The sequence below is a fragment of the Pocillopora damicornis genome, chromosome 2, assembly GCF_964200805.1.
Source record: "Pocillopora damicornis chromosome 2, jaPocDami1.2, whole genome shotgun sequence".
NCBI lineage: Eukaryota > Metazoa > Cnidaria > Anthozoa > Scleractinia > Pocilloporidae > Pocillopora > Pocillopora damicornis.
Window position 1 is genome coordinate 10,930,523 of NC_142671.1, and position 16,198 is coordinate 10,946,720.

General features: G+C 38.1%; 1 protein-coding gene across 1 annotated transcript; it reads right to left on the bottom strand.

Annotated features, from left to right (window-relative positions):
* Window positions 1-976: 976 nt before the first annotated feature.
* LOC113670916 (protein mesh) lies at window positions 977-14,124 on the bottom strand. Its single transcript, XM_027187128.2, has 17 exons — window positions 13,648-14,124; window positions 10,898-11,191; window positions 10,564-10,698; window positions 9,564-9,723; window positions 8,857-9,111; window positions 7,564-7,807; window positions 6,910-7,094; window positions 6,364-6,523; window positions 5,928-6,157; window positions 5,309-5,520; window positions 4,812-5,028; window positions 4,493-4,618; window positions 4,002-4,277; window positions 3,600-3,767; window positions 3,330-3,506; window positions 2,830-2,988; window positions 977-2,085 (listed from the first exon to the last, which is right to left on the bottom strand). Exons 1-17 carry the CDS (start codon window positions 13,870-13,872, stop codon window positions 1,880-1,882), a joined length of 3,429 nt encoding a protein of 1,142 aa, XP_027042929.2. The 5' UTR covers window positions 13,873-14,124; the 3' UTR covers window positions 977-1,879.
* Window positions 14,125-16,198: the final 2,074 nt, after the last annotated feature.

A 16,198-nucleotide genomic window follows, 5' to 3' on the forward strand; every position in this document is an offset into this window, starting at 1 on the left:
GCCACGTCCAAAACTGAAGTAACATATAATCCAGATGTTCTTCAAACTCTAAAATTTTCAATTCTTTTCCTCTCCTACAACTCTGCTTCAAATAGAGCGCTTTTAAACAAAAATCCTAGTATTTTTCCCGGAGAGTGAAGAGTTATGAGTGGTAAACATTTCAGAAACACGCCAATATTTCTGCTGAAACAAGGTCATTGGTCAAGGAAATTATTAAAAAACAGATTAATTCCCTGTTTGAATATATTGGCTCATTCACATATTCTTCTAAACTATTCTTGTTGTCGTCACACGAACAATTTTATCCAGTGGGAGGAGGGGGCGGGGGGGGAGGAAGGATTTGTAGACCTTCATAGAGGGGAAAACCCGCGATCACGGGAAATAGGTGACTAAGTGTAGTGTATTATTAAATCCAAACAGTTCTCTTTGGAAATATATATGAAAGCGACCTTCGCAGTAATGACACTAGTTGAGCAGAAGTGAAAATAAAACCTGGAAAAAATTCAGGCCTGTACGGGATTTGCATCCCTTGACCTTTGCGATACCGGTGCAGTGCTCCACCAACTGAGCTAACAAGCCAACTGGGAGCTGACATCATGTTTGTTCTTAATAAACCCGAGAAGTGTGGATTGATCAATGACTGTGAATGCATGAAAACCATCTCATACTTACTGCTTAAGTGGTGTTCATTACTACGAAGATGGCTTTCATATTAAGTTCTTAATCCGCAGTTCACATATATGATTTTCATATATTCACAGTCAGAGGTCTTTGGTTTAGTGCCTTGAATTAAAACTATCCAAATTTTGTGTGGTTTGTAAAGACTTGTAAATCATGCCTTCACCCCAAAGGAAACAACAAATTTTTAGTTTGCTGAGATACGAAAGCATCAAAATGAAAGTAACAAACTAGAAAGGAACGAGGAGGCTTACAGACAAAGAGGATTCAAGAGAAACACTTATTGATTATACATTGCTTCCTGATTCTTAAGTCAACTTTATTCAGTTAGGCAAATGTATTTACCAAATGAAAAATAACAATCTTTACTGGAAAAATGATTATTATATGAAGTCTTGTGAATATTCTTTGATTGTCAGCTATCTTAAATATTTGGAAAAACTGAAATAAAACTGGCATTCAGAGCGGGATATTTGAGCAATTATAATTTCGGGGGAATCTTAAGAACGATGCTTCATGCATGTATTTTTGTTTGTCGCCATAATTTATATATCTTCTAATATCCGGCATTCAATTAAAACTGGCCTAACATATTTTGCTGAACTATAAATTCTCGATTGAAAACTTTCTATAAAAGGACGTCTAAGAAATACACTTTGTATAAGCGATTAATATCCGTGTCGATCATTTGTACGCTGTCTATTTCTTTTCTTCGAACGAGCTGTGTTTATTTTAATGGAAGTACCCACACCTAAGTAGTTCCTCCAAGAAAGTTCCAACAATGTAAACGTCAATACACGTGAATACGACAGCGCGGAGGCGTCTGAGTGAATAAAGCAACCTTACTCTGTGATCTTAGTGAGATTGCAGTTTCATTACAGCCATAATTATAAATTGTTTTATGAGGTTGCAGCAGCTTAACTTATCTCAAATACCATCACAGTTTCATGCTCTCCTGATATTCTATTTGTTGTTCTGAGAGAACGCATTAGTATTTGACTGGCATGAGGGAAATTTCTCGGGCAATTTTTTACCCGTCATTCGACGGCTTTGCAGGGTGAGGATAAGAATGATTTTACTCAAACGCAAGTAGTATGAACTTGAGGGCCGTAGAATTGTGAATTTCCTTTGGTTTCGACCTGAAATCAGGAGCAAAATATGTTGAATTAAGTTCGTGCTGATTATTTAACTTTCCTTATTCTCACACTGCCACGCACTCGTTATCGTCCTCGTCCGGCTTTTTTTGCACTTGGGTGTCCTTCCTCCTGTGATGTTTTCTGACCAAGTAAATCGTCAACATGATTACAAGAATGGCTATGAAGAGGACTAACACTCCAATTACGATGACAATCATGAAATTTTTCTTCTTTTCGGAGGCTTTCAGGATCGGAGCTGTAAAATTGTACCCTTAAAAAGCAATAAAATAAGATAAATATCATTTATTATACGGTCATGTAGCTAATCAAACCCTCGGAATGAGCGATAGGAGTTCAGAACAGGGACTATCACAAATTCCCGAAAGCCTGGGGTTGCAGGTTCTTTCATTTTGCACCAAGCTGCTGGTGCTGCGCGGAAAAGTGAGCCAGCCTGGAGAGTTAAAAGCACATCTCGCTGGCTCTCGAAATGTGAACAAGAATAGAGACCAATTGAGAATGTGGAAATTTTTGCTCAGCAGTGACATGTGGACGGGTGAACATAAGCCGATATGAAATTTTAATAGAAGCCATCTAAATTAAGTGATACCGTCAGAGTAAACGTTTGGGAAAGACTGTTAATCATGCATTGTGAAAATGCGGGCGAGGACAGTCGCTGAACAAGACAATTGTCGGTGAAATACTGCACCGAAGTTATGGAGGGTAAACGGACAGTTATTCTGGCTTTGGGATCTAGTGCACCGATATTTGGATTCGACGTCCTCAGTTATGATCGCTGAGCCACGTTTTTTCTTTCGCTGATTGGTTGATGCTATGCAAAATTGAGTGTTCTTGCCCTCATGTTAGAGTTGTACTGCAGCCGTGGAAGGCGAGTTTGAAACCAAAATAACTTAAGCCTCGTTCATTCTTGATTAATGTTATAGCAGCTTGGAGGTAATATTCGTATGTAATGATTATAAACAGAATTAAGATAATAATATGTTTCATTTAACGGCACCTTTTGTGCAAGAAGGCAGTGTTCCATTCAGTAGTCCATTCAGACAGCTTATTACTCTGGATCCGGACAAAGTATATCCCGGGTTGCATTGGATGATAAGTTGGCCTCCGTTCCCGACTGTAACTTGAGAATTGTTTAATTTTATTTGAGAGCACTTAGCTGAGGAGAAAAAATGAATTTATGTTTGCTAGGAATTATAAAGGCAAGCCAGGTGCGGTCCTCAGAATGCAATACAAAGTCTTTATAAGTAAGAAACCAGAAATACTGTGAGTTTCTTGCCCATAACGTATCTGTCCAAGAAATTTCAGGTCAGTGGCATGCAGGAAATTTTGCCAGTGGCGCAGAGAGAATGACCGAGAACCATACTCTGATAAACTAAGAGACTGCCTTACGGTGGGAGAGTAAATATCCCACTGAGGCTTCCTTCTCTCTCCTCAAAGGGGAGGAGCATCCCAAGGTCTGGGGCTCGATTTAATGAGATATCTTAAAGATTTAACTACCTTTGCAAGAAGGAACTTCTCCGCTCCATTCCCCATTCTCGCAGACAATTTCATTTTTACCTACGAGCGTGTATGATGAGTCGCACTGGAATTTGTATCGATCGCCTGCTTTGTTACCTTGACCAGTGAAGTGCCCGTTTTTAAATGATGTCGAAAACTGCCCGCACCCTTTCGAAGCTGTCAGACAAAACATATTGAGTTAAGTTACTTAAATATGACTGCTTCAAAACCATTATCTTATATGTGTATCGCATAGTCACATTCACTAACCTTTTATGCAGGTTGGTTTCGATTCATCCCAGACCCCTCCACGGCAAGACATTTTGTCTTTTCCAACCATTGTGTAACCATTGTTACAAGTAAAGTGATGCGTTACTTGATCTCCTGAGACGTCCCTTCGTACAGACCCACGATCAAAGCTCAATACAACGTTACATCCTTCAGAAGCAAGATTTAAGTCAAAGTTATCCAGCTGCTGCTTAGTTTCGAAGGAGGTTCTCTTTATTGCTTACTAGGCTGCGTGGCGTGTTAGTAGCCATACGTATTTGCGATCAGACAGTACGACAGGTGTATTGAGATTTAAAACTTTGCCTTCTTCATAAGAGGTGATGCTTAACTCAAAAAGAAGGAACAAAAAACATGAGTTTGATTTCATGCTTGCATTTGTCTCACCTTCATCATGTAAATCCCTTTTCATGCCCATTAACCATTCTTGGAACTCCTTGGTAGCCTGGCCGATTCCAAATCTCCCTGTTATTGCGATGTCAAATATGCATTGAAATGAGTGGTCGCACGTCTTGAGCGCCCTCTTTTTCATGCCACTTTTCATCTTGGATGTTATTGGATAATATCCTTCCATAAACGTTGGGATATAAGAAGGATCAAGAAAGTCCCTATGAGCCTCTTCCGGGCCGTACATGAACAGAGAATCGATCTCTTTCGTCACCCCTAAATGAACGATTGAAGGAAAAAAAGAAAATTGACATCTCATCATGAACCCTCTTATGTACTGTTGCCAATTTTTTTCGTAGCTCCTTGCTAAGCTTTATTTACAAACTTAAAGTTATAGTTTTCCCTATGCTTTGGTAGTGTTTTGAAGCCAGCACAACTGTGCTGATTAATCTGTTGTGAACATTAATGACTACAGGATAAGAGAGACATACATTGCTGACCAAACTTGTAGTGTAACTCGGACATGGTTGACGCGGTGCTGAGGACTTCGTTGTTTGGTAGAAGATACTCCTTATCACTATTGTCGTCCCAATAGCCGAGAAGACCGCTTGTTTTTCCTGTAAGAGTGCAAATCGTTCAGATTCAGACGAAACATTAAACGGTTTACCATAAAGTGCAGCGTTTCCTCTTAAAATAAAAAGCAGCTAAAGTTGATAAAAATGATAAGGAAAAAATTCCTGAGACTGTTTCAACCATCCACATTGTTCAACCGTTCACCTTTCTAGGTTTACATTTGAAGAATTCACTCACCTTTGAACTTTACAGGGACAACTACAGCCATTTGCAAAACTGGTGCGGCATTTTCAACATATACAGTAATCCCTGAAGTAAAGGCAGCAATTACTCTTGGATTGTTTTCACGAAGGCTGTTCTTAATAAGCACTCCTCTAGATTGTAGTTCGTGATCAAAAATGACCAATTTTCTGTCGACAAGAATGTCTATTGTTTGCCGTTCATTTAGTTGCATCTACGAGATAAGAAAATACAGTATATGTCAATTTTGTTCATTTTTTCCATGAGCGACACAACCCAGTTTATCTATTACTTTAGATCACACCAACCCTCTAACTGAATAGTTATTGATGGTAAAACTTTTATTTTCACTTTCCTACCCCATTCCCGATCTATCTTACGCTGAAACAGAGTGCAGTAGGAAGACGAAGGCTCTTCATAAGAAGACTAACCTAAAGTATTCAGTGAGAATCAAGCGATATTTACGCAGAGTTTGAAACCCGAGAAAAACTCACCTGAATAAGGCTACTTTTTTTCTCTTTCATGGCGAACGCAGTGAAAACTGTCGCAGGTGCTTCTCCACTTTTCTCACCTTTCAAAGGCTGCATTCTCCCTTGGAGAAGAAACCGTGTATTGTCGACGTTGAGGACTGTATACTCGCCAAAACCATTAAACGTATATTCCACACCATCTAAAGTTTGAATATGGGGATCACCGAATGCTGCTCCTAAAATCGAAATGAAAATGTCATTTTTAAATCATACTGCCTCCTGAGTGGAGCTAACCTCAATCAGTTACAACTGGTTGTGTTTTAAATTGATAAAGGACTTAAAAATAAGCTTAGTTTAGATTTGTCCACAAGGAAAAGCTGGCGGAAAGTTATCAGCAGTAACCTCATACGTAAAGCAATAAAACTAAAGAAAAAATTAATGATGACACCAACTTGGCTTTCCCATAATTTTAAAAACCCTGTTAGAGTTTTTTTTATCTCAAAACTTGGATTCAGTCCTTGAAATAAAGAAAGGGATTTCTGTGTTTGTTTAGAAAGAGCAACACATTGCATACACGTAATAATTCCTCAGGATATCAGTTGAATCAGTATCTAGTAGATCGACAACATCGAGCAGTACTTGCCAATGTTAGGAGGGAGATATCGCCCCTCAGATGTCGTCAGCTCTTGATATTTAAAGCAATTGTTAGAAAACATACAGCACTGCAGATAAGGAATGATTTTGTCCCATATGGAAGGGAATATTGATCCGCTCGTGACAGCGTGTTTGTTTCGATTTACGAACTCGCCAGGTGGCCCTGCAGTCAATTCTCCTTCCTTGTCATAGCAACATGCTCGCGTTATTCCTCGATCGCTGGAAAACACCCACAAAGGCAATGATTAAATTGTGGCTGGAAAGATGGTCACAACTGCTTAGTGACTGCTCATTTCACATTAAAAGTACTTTGCCCTCAACATGTAGCAATAACAAACTGATAAAGAGAATTCAGAGTAGCATTTTCAAGTTTGATAATACTTGATCCAGAGTAACGTTTATCAGCATTTTAAATTTTTACCCACCTCGTGACTGTTGTTTTGTAGCATGTTTCGACCTTTCTATAGTAGAATTTACAAAGAGGCAAGATATTTGTATCGCACAAGTCGTGTTCCCTGAAAATTCCAATGTCTGCGTTCATCTGTCGTCGAGTCTTGGGGCAGGGTGTTAAGTGGTTATTACTTGCTGGTGAAAAAATTCGAGATATTAATAATACTTGATTCCTCCGTGATGGATGGCCAGGTTGTATTATTCCATCTACCCTTAACAACGTTCTGGTTACGCCAGCAAAGAGCAACGACTTCACTTTAAGTCCAAGAAGTAATTAACGTGCAACTTCTTCCTATTATATCCGTACTTTATCCAGCAAACAGGTAATGAGAATACTTAAACATATCAGCTAGAAGTTTTTATGTGGAATCTAAAATGAAATTCTCTTAACTAGTTTACAAGGAAATGAGTAGCGGTTAGAGTGGAGTATTAACGATGAGATCTTGGAAGTTAAAAGGTTTTACAACTATAGGCGTTCGTTTGGGACCTATATATTATTAGAATGCACATTATATACTCACTTATCATGAGAGAATGCGTTTGATTTTGTAGCCAACTTGAGCAGCTTCCGTTGGCCGCAGTCTGATTTGTTAGCAAGAAGAGTTCACTTCCGATCCACTCCCTTGCCACGAACTTGTTGTAACTGTTTCCAACCAAGCTTCGAACCCGAACCATCTGCAACGTTTCTGGTGTATTTGGGTTCTTTCTAAGGGAAAAGGAGCAATGCAATGAAGAAACACAAGTTGGAATATTCGTATAGCGATGAATCTGACTCAGGTTATGTGCAATCGATATGAGCAAGAGAATCAATTAAAGTGAATATCGTTACTTTTGTTCGATTTTCTAAAATTTAAACGATTGTGTCCAAACTACAAACGCCACGTGAAAGGTTAGATGCGATGTTTTCTACTAAATGCCCGTGAAATTCTATGCTCTGGACAAAGAAATGTTGGAGCGTGGAATGGATAAGTATTGTCACCGATATCCCATTACAATTGAAAAAAGCCTGATTATGTGATAACAATAAATTTCAAGCAGGTTTTTGCCTCCTGGACGTAAATCAAACAGGGTTAAAAATAACTGGAAATTACAACAAATCACGGTTTAGTTCATTCTGTTCCTACAAATAAAAAAACCATGGAAAAACGGACAGTTTCTCTGTATTATCGACTCACCTCAAATTTTCCATAAGTGGCAGATCAAACTCGGCTTTCCCCGTGTTCGGCTGGCTAAACACGACTGTAGTATAATTATGAAATTCTCTACCACTTTGATTGTATGATAGATTTATAATCTCTATTGTCACTAGCAAGTCAGCCGCCAGGTCTGAGACATTCCAGGTGATGTTCACTCGGTTCCCTGTGGTCCATGTATCTGGAGCCTTTCTCTGCACAGTGGTATCGTCAAGAAAAACAGGTTCTGAAATCCAATATGATAAATGCTCATTTAGAGCATGTAATTGCCTTCCTCTTGTTTGTTAAACGAATGATTATTGTTACTTTGCTTCACTGTATAGATATAGTCATATCTAAATTTATCAAAAGCTGTATCAGCTCTAAAGACCCTGACCAGAATAATAGCACCACAAGAAGTAGAAGAAGGAGATTGAAGAAATGTAAAATGGTTTCCTTGTTTACATAGCCTGATGTAAACACGCGGGAGGTTGAGAGAACACGAGATAAGCGTAGGAAACCATGACGCGAAGATGTAAAATGGTTTTATGGCCAATCAGAGCGCGCGTACTATTTGAATTATTTTATAATAAGCAATATGACAACAGCAATCATCAACACAAAGTTACAACATCGACAACAAAAAATTATTGGGATAGTATGGTAAACAAAATGTTCTAAAAATTTCCTAGGCATACTAAAAATTATTACTGTTAATAGAATAACAGAGATGGTAGATAAGATGGCTCGGATAAGAAATAGAGAAAGACGTTTTTCGTCTTGTCACGAGCATGAGACAAAGGAAAAATTCTGAGTTCCCATGAGGAATCAAACCTCAGACCCACGAATTCCGCGCTCCGATGCTCAACCATTGAGGCACAGCCGAGACTCTACGGTGAGCGAAGTGTACCACGAAGTTCATGTGACTGGCGCCCTGCATACAGCTAGGATCAGCAATGTCGATAGCGTCACGTTTGTGAATACAATAAGAGAGATGGTAAGTTTTGAGCTTGGTAAAGAAACAGAGAAAGATGTTTTTCGTCATGTCACGAGCGTGGCTTAATGGTAGAGCATCGAAGCACGAAATCCGAAGTTCTGAGGTTCGATTTCTCATGGAGACTTAGAATATTTTTTTCTTTGTCCTACGCTCGTGGCAAGACGAAAAACATCTTTTCCCACATTATTATTGAATCTAGCTTTTGAAAAATTAGCCTGTTTGGCAAAATAACTTAGTCAGAATTTGAAATTTGCTGAACGCAACGAGGTTTAAAAGATTTTAGTTTCCATGATACTTACCCAGGTCAAATTCTTGCGCGAACTTTAAATCATCATTTTCATTCGGGTAGATGTAAAAGACGGATTGTTGTTTTCTCGTAGGTAACAAAGGAACGGTACAAATGGCTTTCGTTTCGTTGACTTTGTATCCTTTGGCTACACCGATATCGCCAAATTCGCACCGCAACTCAATACCGGGCCAATAGCACAGTCCAGTGATGAGGATGTTGGAGCCACTGTTTAGCTTTCCACCGGCCGAATGAATGGATACTGTGCCTTGGATGTTAACAACAATTGTAAAAGGAAGTAGTTACTCCAAGAATACACCTTTTATGGAAGCACTATTTCTATTCGACTGGAGGGCGATGTTTGCTAAAAAAATTTTTTTCAGGAATGGCACGATGTTACTTAAGACGGGCCAGTGCTTTACGTCATCTTGTACTCTCGGCCTTAGGAGCTAAACTTGAGCAACTAGAATTTTTCATTGTGCCTTTCTAAACCAGTTAAACACCAACATAGGATGTGAATACATGCTCTAAATGTCAGTAATGAGATGACATTCTACAGCAATGTAGTTTGCAAAGCCTTGAAAACCAAACGTAGATTAACTTTTTGGGCTCAAAGATAACGATGTCAATCTGATTAGAGAGTGGGCAATGAATGAGAGAGAAAACATACAGTTATGACCTTAAAATGGTAAAAATTTTTCTTCAGGATTTCAGTCTTACCTGAGGTTTCGCATCTATTTTCGTTCATATCTTTTTCGGTATCAACTTTGAACAGCCAAACACCCGGCTGACCACAGTTAGTTCTGTTTACTAGACTCAAAAGTTCTTTTGACCCGGAGAATGGTACATTTTGGTATGAGGATCCGAAGCTAAAGCCAACCTTTGTAAATATGAAAATGAAGAATCTTGTACTGGGTTCTTCCATTACTGTTTTTAATAATATTATTAATCGTCAAATGAATAAATGCGTCAAAGGTAGTAAAATATTTTTAATCTCTCCAATTTATTTCTCAATTGATCGTCATTCATCCCTTCTTTTCCTTCGTTCGCTCGCTTGTTCTTTTGTTACTTACCCTTGTTCTTTCATTCATCCATTTAATTCATCTTTTCTCATGCAAACATCACAAAATTCAGGCAAAGATGGTTGCTTTTTGTTATGAATATCATTGCCTTGATTCCATATTATTTAAATCCTTTTAAACCCCAGTTGCAGTTACCTAGAATACGTTGAGACTACGCAAAATCTTTGAAACCCTTTATGATTACAAGTAATGAAAAATTTTAAAAGCAACCTCCTTGTACGTTCTGGAAGAACTGAAAAAGATTAAATCTCATTATTTTAGGGAGGATTTCGTTTGAGCGTCGCCAAACCAAAACCAAAGTGATCACAACAGTCAATGATCGGAATAAAAGAAACAATCTTAGTCGACCAATGAGAATTGGAAGTAAGAATAAGCAAACTGTCAAAGTTCTGGGAAACATGAGTGACGAAACTGCGATGGGTTTTAGCTTTGTATCTCATTGCTTGCATATGAAAGTGGTGCAAGTTTTCGAGTGAAACAGTCACTCAGCCAAATAATACAAAACGAAAGTAGTCCCGGATAACTTTCGACACTCTATTGATGTAGATAAATTTCCAAAGATAAAAAAAAAAATTTTAATTTAAAAATTTTTAAAAGATAAATTTCCAGCCTACTAAATGAAAGTCCTTGGTAAATACCTTTGCTGCTTTGCCTCCCAAACCTCGATTGTTCCCTCCATCCAAGGTACCAGTTGTCCAAGAAAGGTTATCGTAGATGTATGAGACAAATGTCATATGCTCTCCACCTGCTATGACAACTTGGAATGTGTTTGTCTGAAAGACAAGAAACGAAAGGGTTTATGGTGAATTCGCCCCATTGCAAGTTCGCCCCCAACCACCTTTGCGAGCAATCGAAGCGAGTGATTGCAGTGTGGCGAATTCGCCACTTACCAACGAAAGAATACCACTATATATGAAATGACCAAATGAAAAAATTCACTTTTCTCAAGAATGCTCAAACACTGTCACTTACATTCTTTGTGTATATACCACTGGCTCCATAGAATGAGACTTCATTCCATGTAACGATGGCAACCCAGTTTGCCACAAATTTTGTGTCGCGTGGAAATGCGCGGATGACGTCTCTCGCTGCCCTAGAAATGATCGCTTGTTCGGTAGTAACTCGATACCAGACCCTACCTCCTCTTATTGTATATACATCGGCCCAATATGGTGCGGCTACGTACGTGTGGTTGTTAAGCGGAAAAGATGATGGCTCTTGGGATTTCAACGAAGAACCAAACGAGATGAGTCCATTTTCATGTATCTAGTGGACGAGATTTCCAGCTAGATTAAACTTAATATTGCTTTTTACTGCAATAACTTAGGTTAAATATAAAGAGACAGACTGTTGATTACAAGTTGATTACAACTCGTCTTTTTACCATTATCATGATACTGAAGCAGTTAACTTAATGGAATGTTCTTCATACGATTTCCTTATGTTTCTGAAGAAACGAAACAAATCATATGATGGAAAATGAAGTATCAGAGAATTTTTATCCTAAAACCAGCGACTTCAATAACAGACGGTTGCTGCCGTCTTTTTAGCCGCGAGCTAGCTTTCTTTATTAGGATCGCCTTTCGGCACAGCCGCCAATAAGCAGCTGCTTATATTACGAGCTATTAAAACCCTTGTAAAAATATTCTTATTCGGCTTAGCGAACATTTTTTTGTAATTTCCCCGGTTTAGCCCCTTGTTAACGATTTTACTCTGCAAAGATAACAACTTCAAAATCGGTCCCTCCGCTGATTTTAAAATCATCAACAACGGCGAATGCCACGGAAGATAAAAATCAGCCCTAGGCAAATAGATTAACCTTCTTTTCATGCAAAAGCGTTTACCCGCGGTTATTTCCCCCACGAGGAAGTTGTTGATTTAATGAGAATTTGGACGTCACGTCATGTAATATGTATAGCTACGTTAAACATTTAAGCAGATTAAAGAAGCACGCGGGGAACTTAATTTTGAAGATTTGGAAGTATAGCTTCGAACATCGGTTTTAATTAGCAAACGGATAATTGCCGAATTTTCCAGAAGGTGTCAAAAAAATGTACCAAAATAATTGTTGAGCAAAGTTTCCTTTCACCAGAATTTCAAATTCTGTTATGACACATTGTACGCTTATATAGACTGTTTCATCGCAGTTACGACGAATTCTTCAAAAAAAAGTATCACTGAATTATGATTCAAAAGATATGTTAACATGCACTCTCCTGCACTCCATCTGATGTTATTTTCTAATTGCGTCTTGGTATACAGAAAAAAAACCTGTATTTCAAACTCTTCAATTCATGTACCCTGTAGGGTGCCAAGAAAAAATGACCCCTTACTTCGTCTTCATACATTTTTCTTCGCCTTTTTCAAGCAACTTTTTCAAGTTATGAGAGTCACCCGATGTTGACAGCGAGCTCAATCCTGAAGTATACATCAGTTATTTACTTTGGTGGTACTTTGGTCGTCCTCATACATTTTCCTTCGCCTTTTTCAAGCATCGTACACATAATCTTTATGAGAGTCGCCCGATGTTGACGGCGAGCTCAATCCTAAAATATACATCAATTATTTACTTTGGTCACAAAAGTAATTCTTCCATATAGTGAGCTGCGATGTCTGTGATTCAGATTTCGATTATAGAAAACGCTATGCGTTTGCGTAATCAAAATACGTGAGCCTTGCCGCCTACCATTCGGTAACAACGGTCAACCCAACCGTTTTACAGTAAAGGGGCACTCAAAAATATTTTAAAAAAACTAGTAGAATTCCTCAACGTACTGTTTACATTGCTTTTAAAATCAGAGAGCTGGTATTTGACTTGAAAACTGTAGTAAATTGAAAGTTACAAAAATTATCAAATTTTACCGCAACGAGAAAACTAGGAATTACCCTAAAGGGCCGCATAAACCTGCAATGACCATTAGATGTTTGTTCATACGAAATGGTGGTGAAAAAAAATGACAGGTATGTATTTCATAACACTCACTGGTGAATACACGAGAAAAACTCTGGTGGAAGTGGATACTTTGAGTATGCATTATCAATAAGAAAACAAAGTATTCCCTGGCAGTTGAAATAATTCAACAATAAACAGGACTTGCTAGCATGCACCACACATACAGTTACGTTCAATGACTACCCGACGTTAAAGCTAGTCTACGTATATGCTCTATCTAAAGTTAAGATGATAGCTAAGTTCGTGAAAAGCGCGTTGATACAAACGCTGAGCGAACGGCAGAAATTGAATTTTAATGTCTGTTAATCATCCCGGTTTGAGCATAAAATATAGCAAAATTTGCATCCTTTGTGAATGTTTTATTTTTCTACTGAATCTATTCAAAGCTTGAAAGGAAAAGAAAAGAAATGAGGTAAATTTGCCGTCCGCTCACAATATCTATTGACGCTTGCAGTTCAACTCTCATGAAGATTCGTTCACATTTTGAATCAATGAACTTTTGAATATGTTGGCCTGGTCCCACGAACTTGTAACTCATTCACTATGAAGCCATCTGATTTTGTTTGTAAAAGAGAAATAAAAAAGCCTAAGGGAAGAAGGAAAACAAAAATTTCGCTTCTGTAATCTACCGACTTAGTGAATCAGACTCGTTTTGAGTGAAAATTCAAAGTATTCAAGAAGATTCAAATCAAGTGATTGATTTACAAAAGATCGCTAGGAGATATATTCTCACTCCTTAAAATATTACTTTTTCCTGCCGAATACTTACGTAAAACGATTCGACCTTCAGTTCGAAGAAATGAAACGGCGGTGTTGAAATTGCGTCTGAGCTCACATCATCTTGCACAGGCAAAGATGAGTCGCCAGCTTCTTTACCGAAAGGATATAACTTCGAGGTATACCAACCACTGATGGTGCAACGAACCATTGTTTTCACAAAGACCAGAAAGATAAGTTTACGAAGTGTTCTCATTTCTAACAGCCGGATTAGCATGTTGTAGATTTGTTTATACTGTTGTATGCTTCAGGTGTGCTGGCGTCGTAGTAGCTTGCTATTGTTTAGTCTCGTCCACTTTGGAAAGTCTTTGAGAATTCGTAACTTCATCAAGTTCTGCTTTCCAAGCTTCACAGTCTTTGCAAATATTCTTCGTTCGCCTTCTTCGTGGTCCAAAACGCACTGTGACCATAACCACAAACGGGGATAAAATTAATTAAGCACTGGTGGGTCGAATGACATATGATGTTTGGACTTTTAAAAGGTCATTTACGTGACTAATTAACATAATAATGAAAGTGAAAAAATGGAGATCGGACATCAGCTGCCTGTGTAATGTGAGTTGACTCAGACGTTCTGACTATCAATGTTTATCGCAATGCCTGGGGCCTTGTTTTCGAGTGCTGTTGTTGAAAAGCACTGAAAAGCTTATAGCCTGAAAGCTTACATTATTGTTCGAATAGATGACATATTTACTCTTTTGATTCTAATATTCAAATATTGATAAAACACCTGTTTAATATTGCTCTGCTGCTTGAATTCTTTTCAAGTTTACTCGTGTTTTTTCTGGCGCTCGGTGTGAATAATGACCCCTGTTTGAGAGAACTTTCTGAACGAAATTTAACTTTCTCGCTTGGCTTTACACAGGGATGAGCAAACTTACTGTTTGAATGCTTATAGGCGATGCAGGTGGGTTCGTTGGGAGAAGTTAAAAGATGAAAAATTACTCTTAGAAGGCATTAAAAAACTGCAATGCTTTCAAAACTTGCCAACCATCGAATTACAGTAGCAGAGTTGAGTAATTATGAAACCGGCTGAATTAAACAAGAGAAATGTGTTTGCGGTGAAGGAACAAACTTTAAGAGAGCGAAGTTAAAAGTGTTGTGTTCACTTAACGATGACAGTCGAAATTATTTCACACCAAGTTAAGACATTTAAACCAATAGCATAGTGCGCAGTTTTTTTACGTAAGGGTTAATATCTTGAATTTACATAAACATAGTGGGTGTTGTTTCTAAACAGAGACAAATAGGCTCGACTAAAACGAACACTTACAAAAATGGAATATTGGTAGATTGGATGGGATGACAATCCACCTGAGCATAATTATGAACGGAGCACCAATAAACAACTATTCGTAAACGAAAAAGCTGACCAATCTAATCAGAAGAAGGACTTATACAGAGCTCTATAAAAAAAAGCCCCTTTTTGTGTAACCTTTAAAGCTTTCGCTTAAAGGGCTACATTCATTATATTTCAGAAATTAGCGCGAAGTGACCGTAATTATTTATGGATGTTGAATAAATTTGCCTCAGAGAAAAGTCTCACGGCTTCGGCTAAATTTTTGTTTTTTGTCGTTTCTTGTTTCTTTATATCCTGTTAGAAACTTAAGAAGTCTGAATTTGAATTCCGGTTTATGATTAATTACGCCCAATCATATTTGGGCTTTCAGCGTATATAAGATATGGTGAGCAAACACGCACTACTTAATCTTCCCAAATATATCTAAAAGCTTTATAGATAGCCCTAAGGGTATTCATACATATTTTACAGGCTGTTTTGAAAATTTAATTAAGAAGCAAATCGAAGCGTTAAGTCATTATGTGGGATAGAAAAGATCCTTTATCGTTTTCATCAATGTTTCTTTTTTTTTTCTCCCATGATATCGAAGGGTCAATCGAACCGGACGCAGGTGTAAAAAAGGAGGAAAACGAAAAGATTATGAAGTGTTTGAGCAATCAAGCATGGATCTACAATCCTCGTCGGTACACTCTAGATGAAAATGGTGTTCCTTTTGGTAAATTTTTTGCGAGTAACTTCTTTTTTTTCTTTCATCTTTTTTTCCAATAAATATTCAAATTCCGTTTTTCTTAATCCAAAAATCATTTCGTTTGAGGAAGTCTTAGCTTAAGAAACGAATGGAGAATCACTGCAAGATTTAATTTTTCTCCACCTGAAAACAAGAGAGGAGCGATAAGTTCTCTTTCACCTGACATGTTAGTTTGATTGACATGTGGTAGTTACGTTAACGATTCCTTCAAGAGAGGCCCTGGCCTAGAAATTTCACATCAGTAGGAACTACAATGTTTTTAACACTTACAATTACTCCGTAAAACGAATGATTTGGATCACAGGTAACAGGCAATCTTGAGACACCGATCTGATACAATCTATGACAAAAAAAGACAATATTAGCGCACTTGACACCACTACGCAGTGCAACATTTTCGTCAAGTAATGGGCGAAGGATTTTGGTTGCGTCAGGGTAAAACTTACCTCATCCCACCATAAGGCTTTGCAATATTCTTTTGACCCCTCCCCCCCC

Coding starts and splice junctions, on each gene's coding strand:
- LOC113670916 (XM_027187128.2), bottom strand. CDS start 13,872: ATGCTAATCCGGCTGTTAGAAATGAGAACACTTCGTAAACTTATCTTT. Junction 10,699..10,897: donor GTGGTATATACACAAAGAAT/GTAAGTGACAGT, acceptor CTTGTCTTTCAG/ACAAACACATTCCAAGTTGT. Junction 4,278..4,492: donor CTACAAGTTTGGTCAGCAAT/GTATGTCTCTCT, acceptor TCGTTCATTTAG/GGGTGACGAAAGAGATCGAT.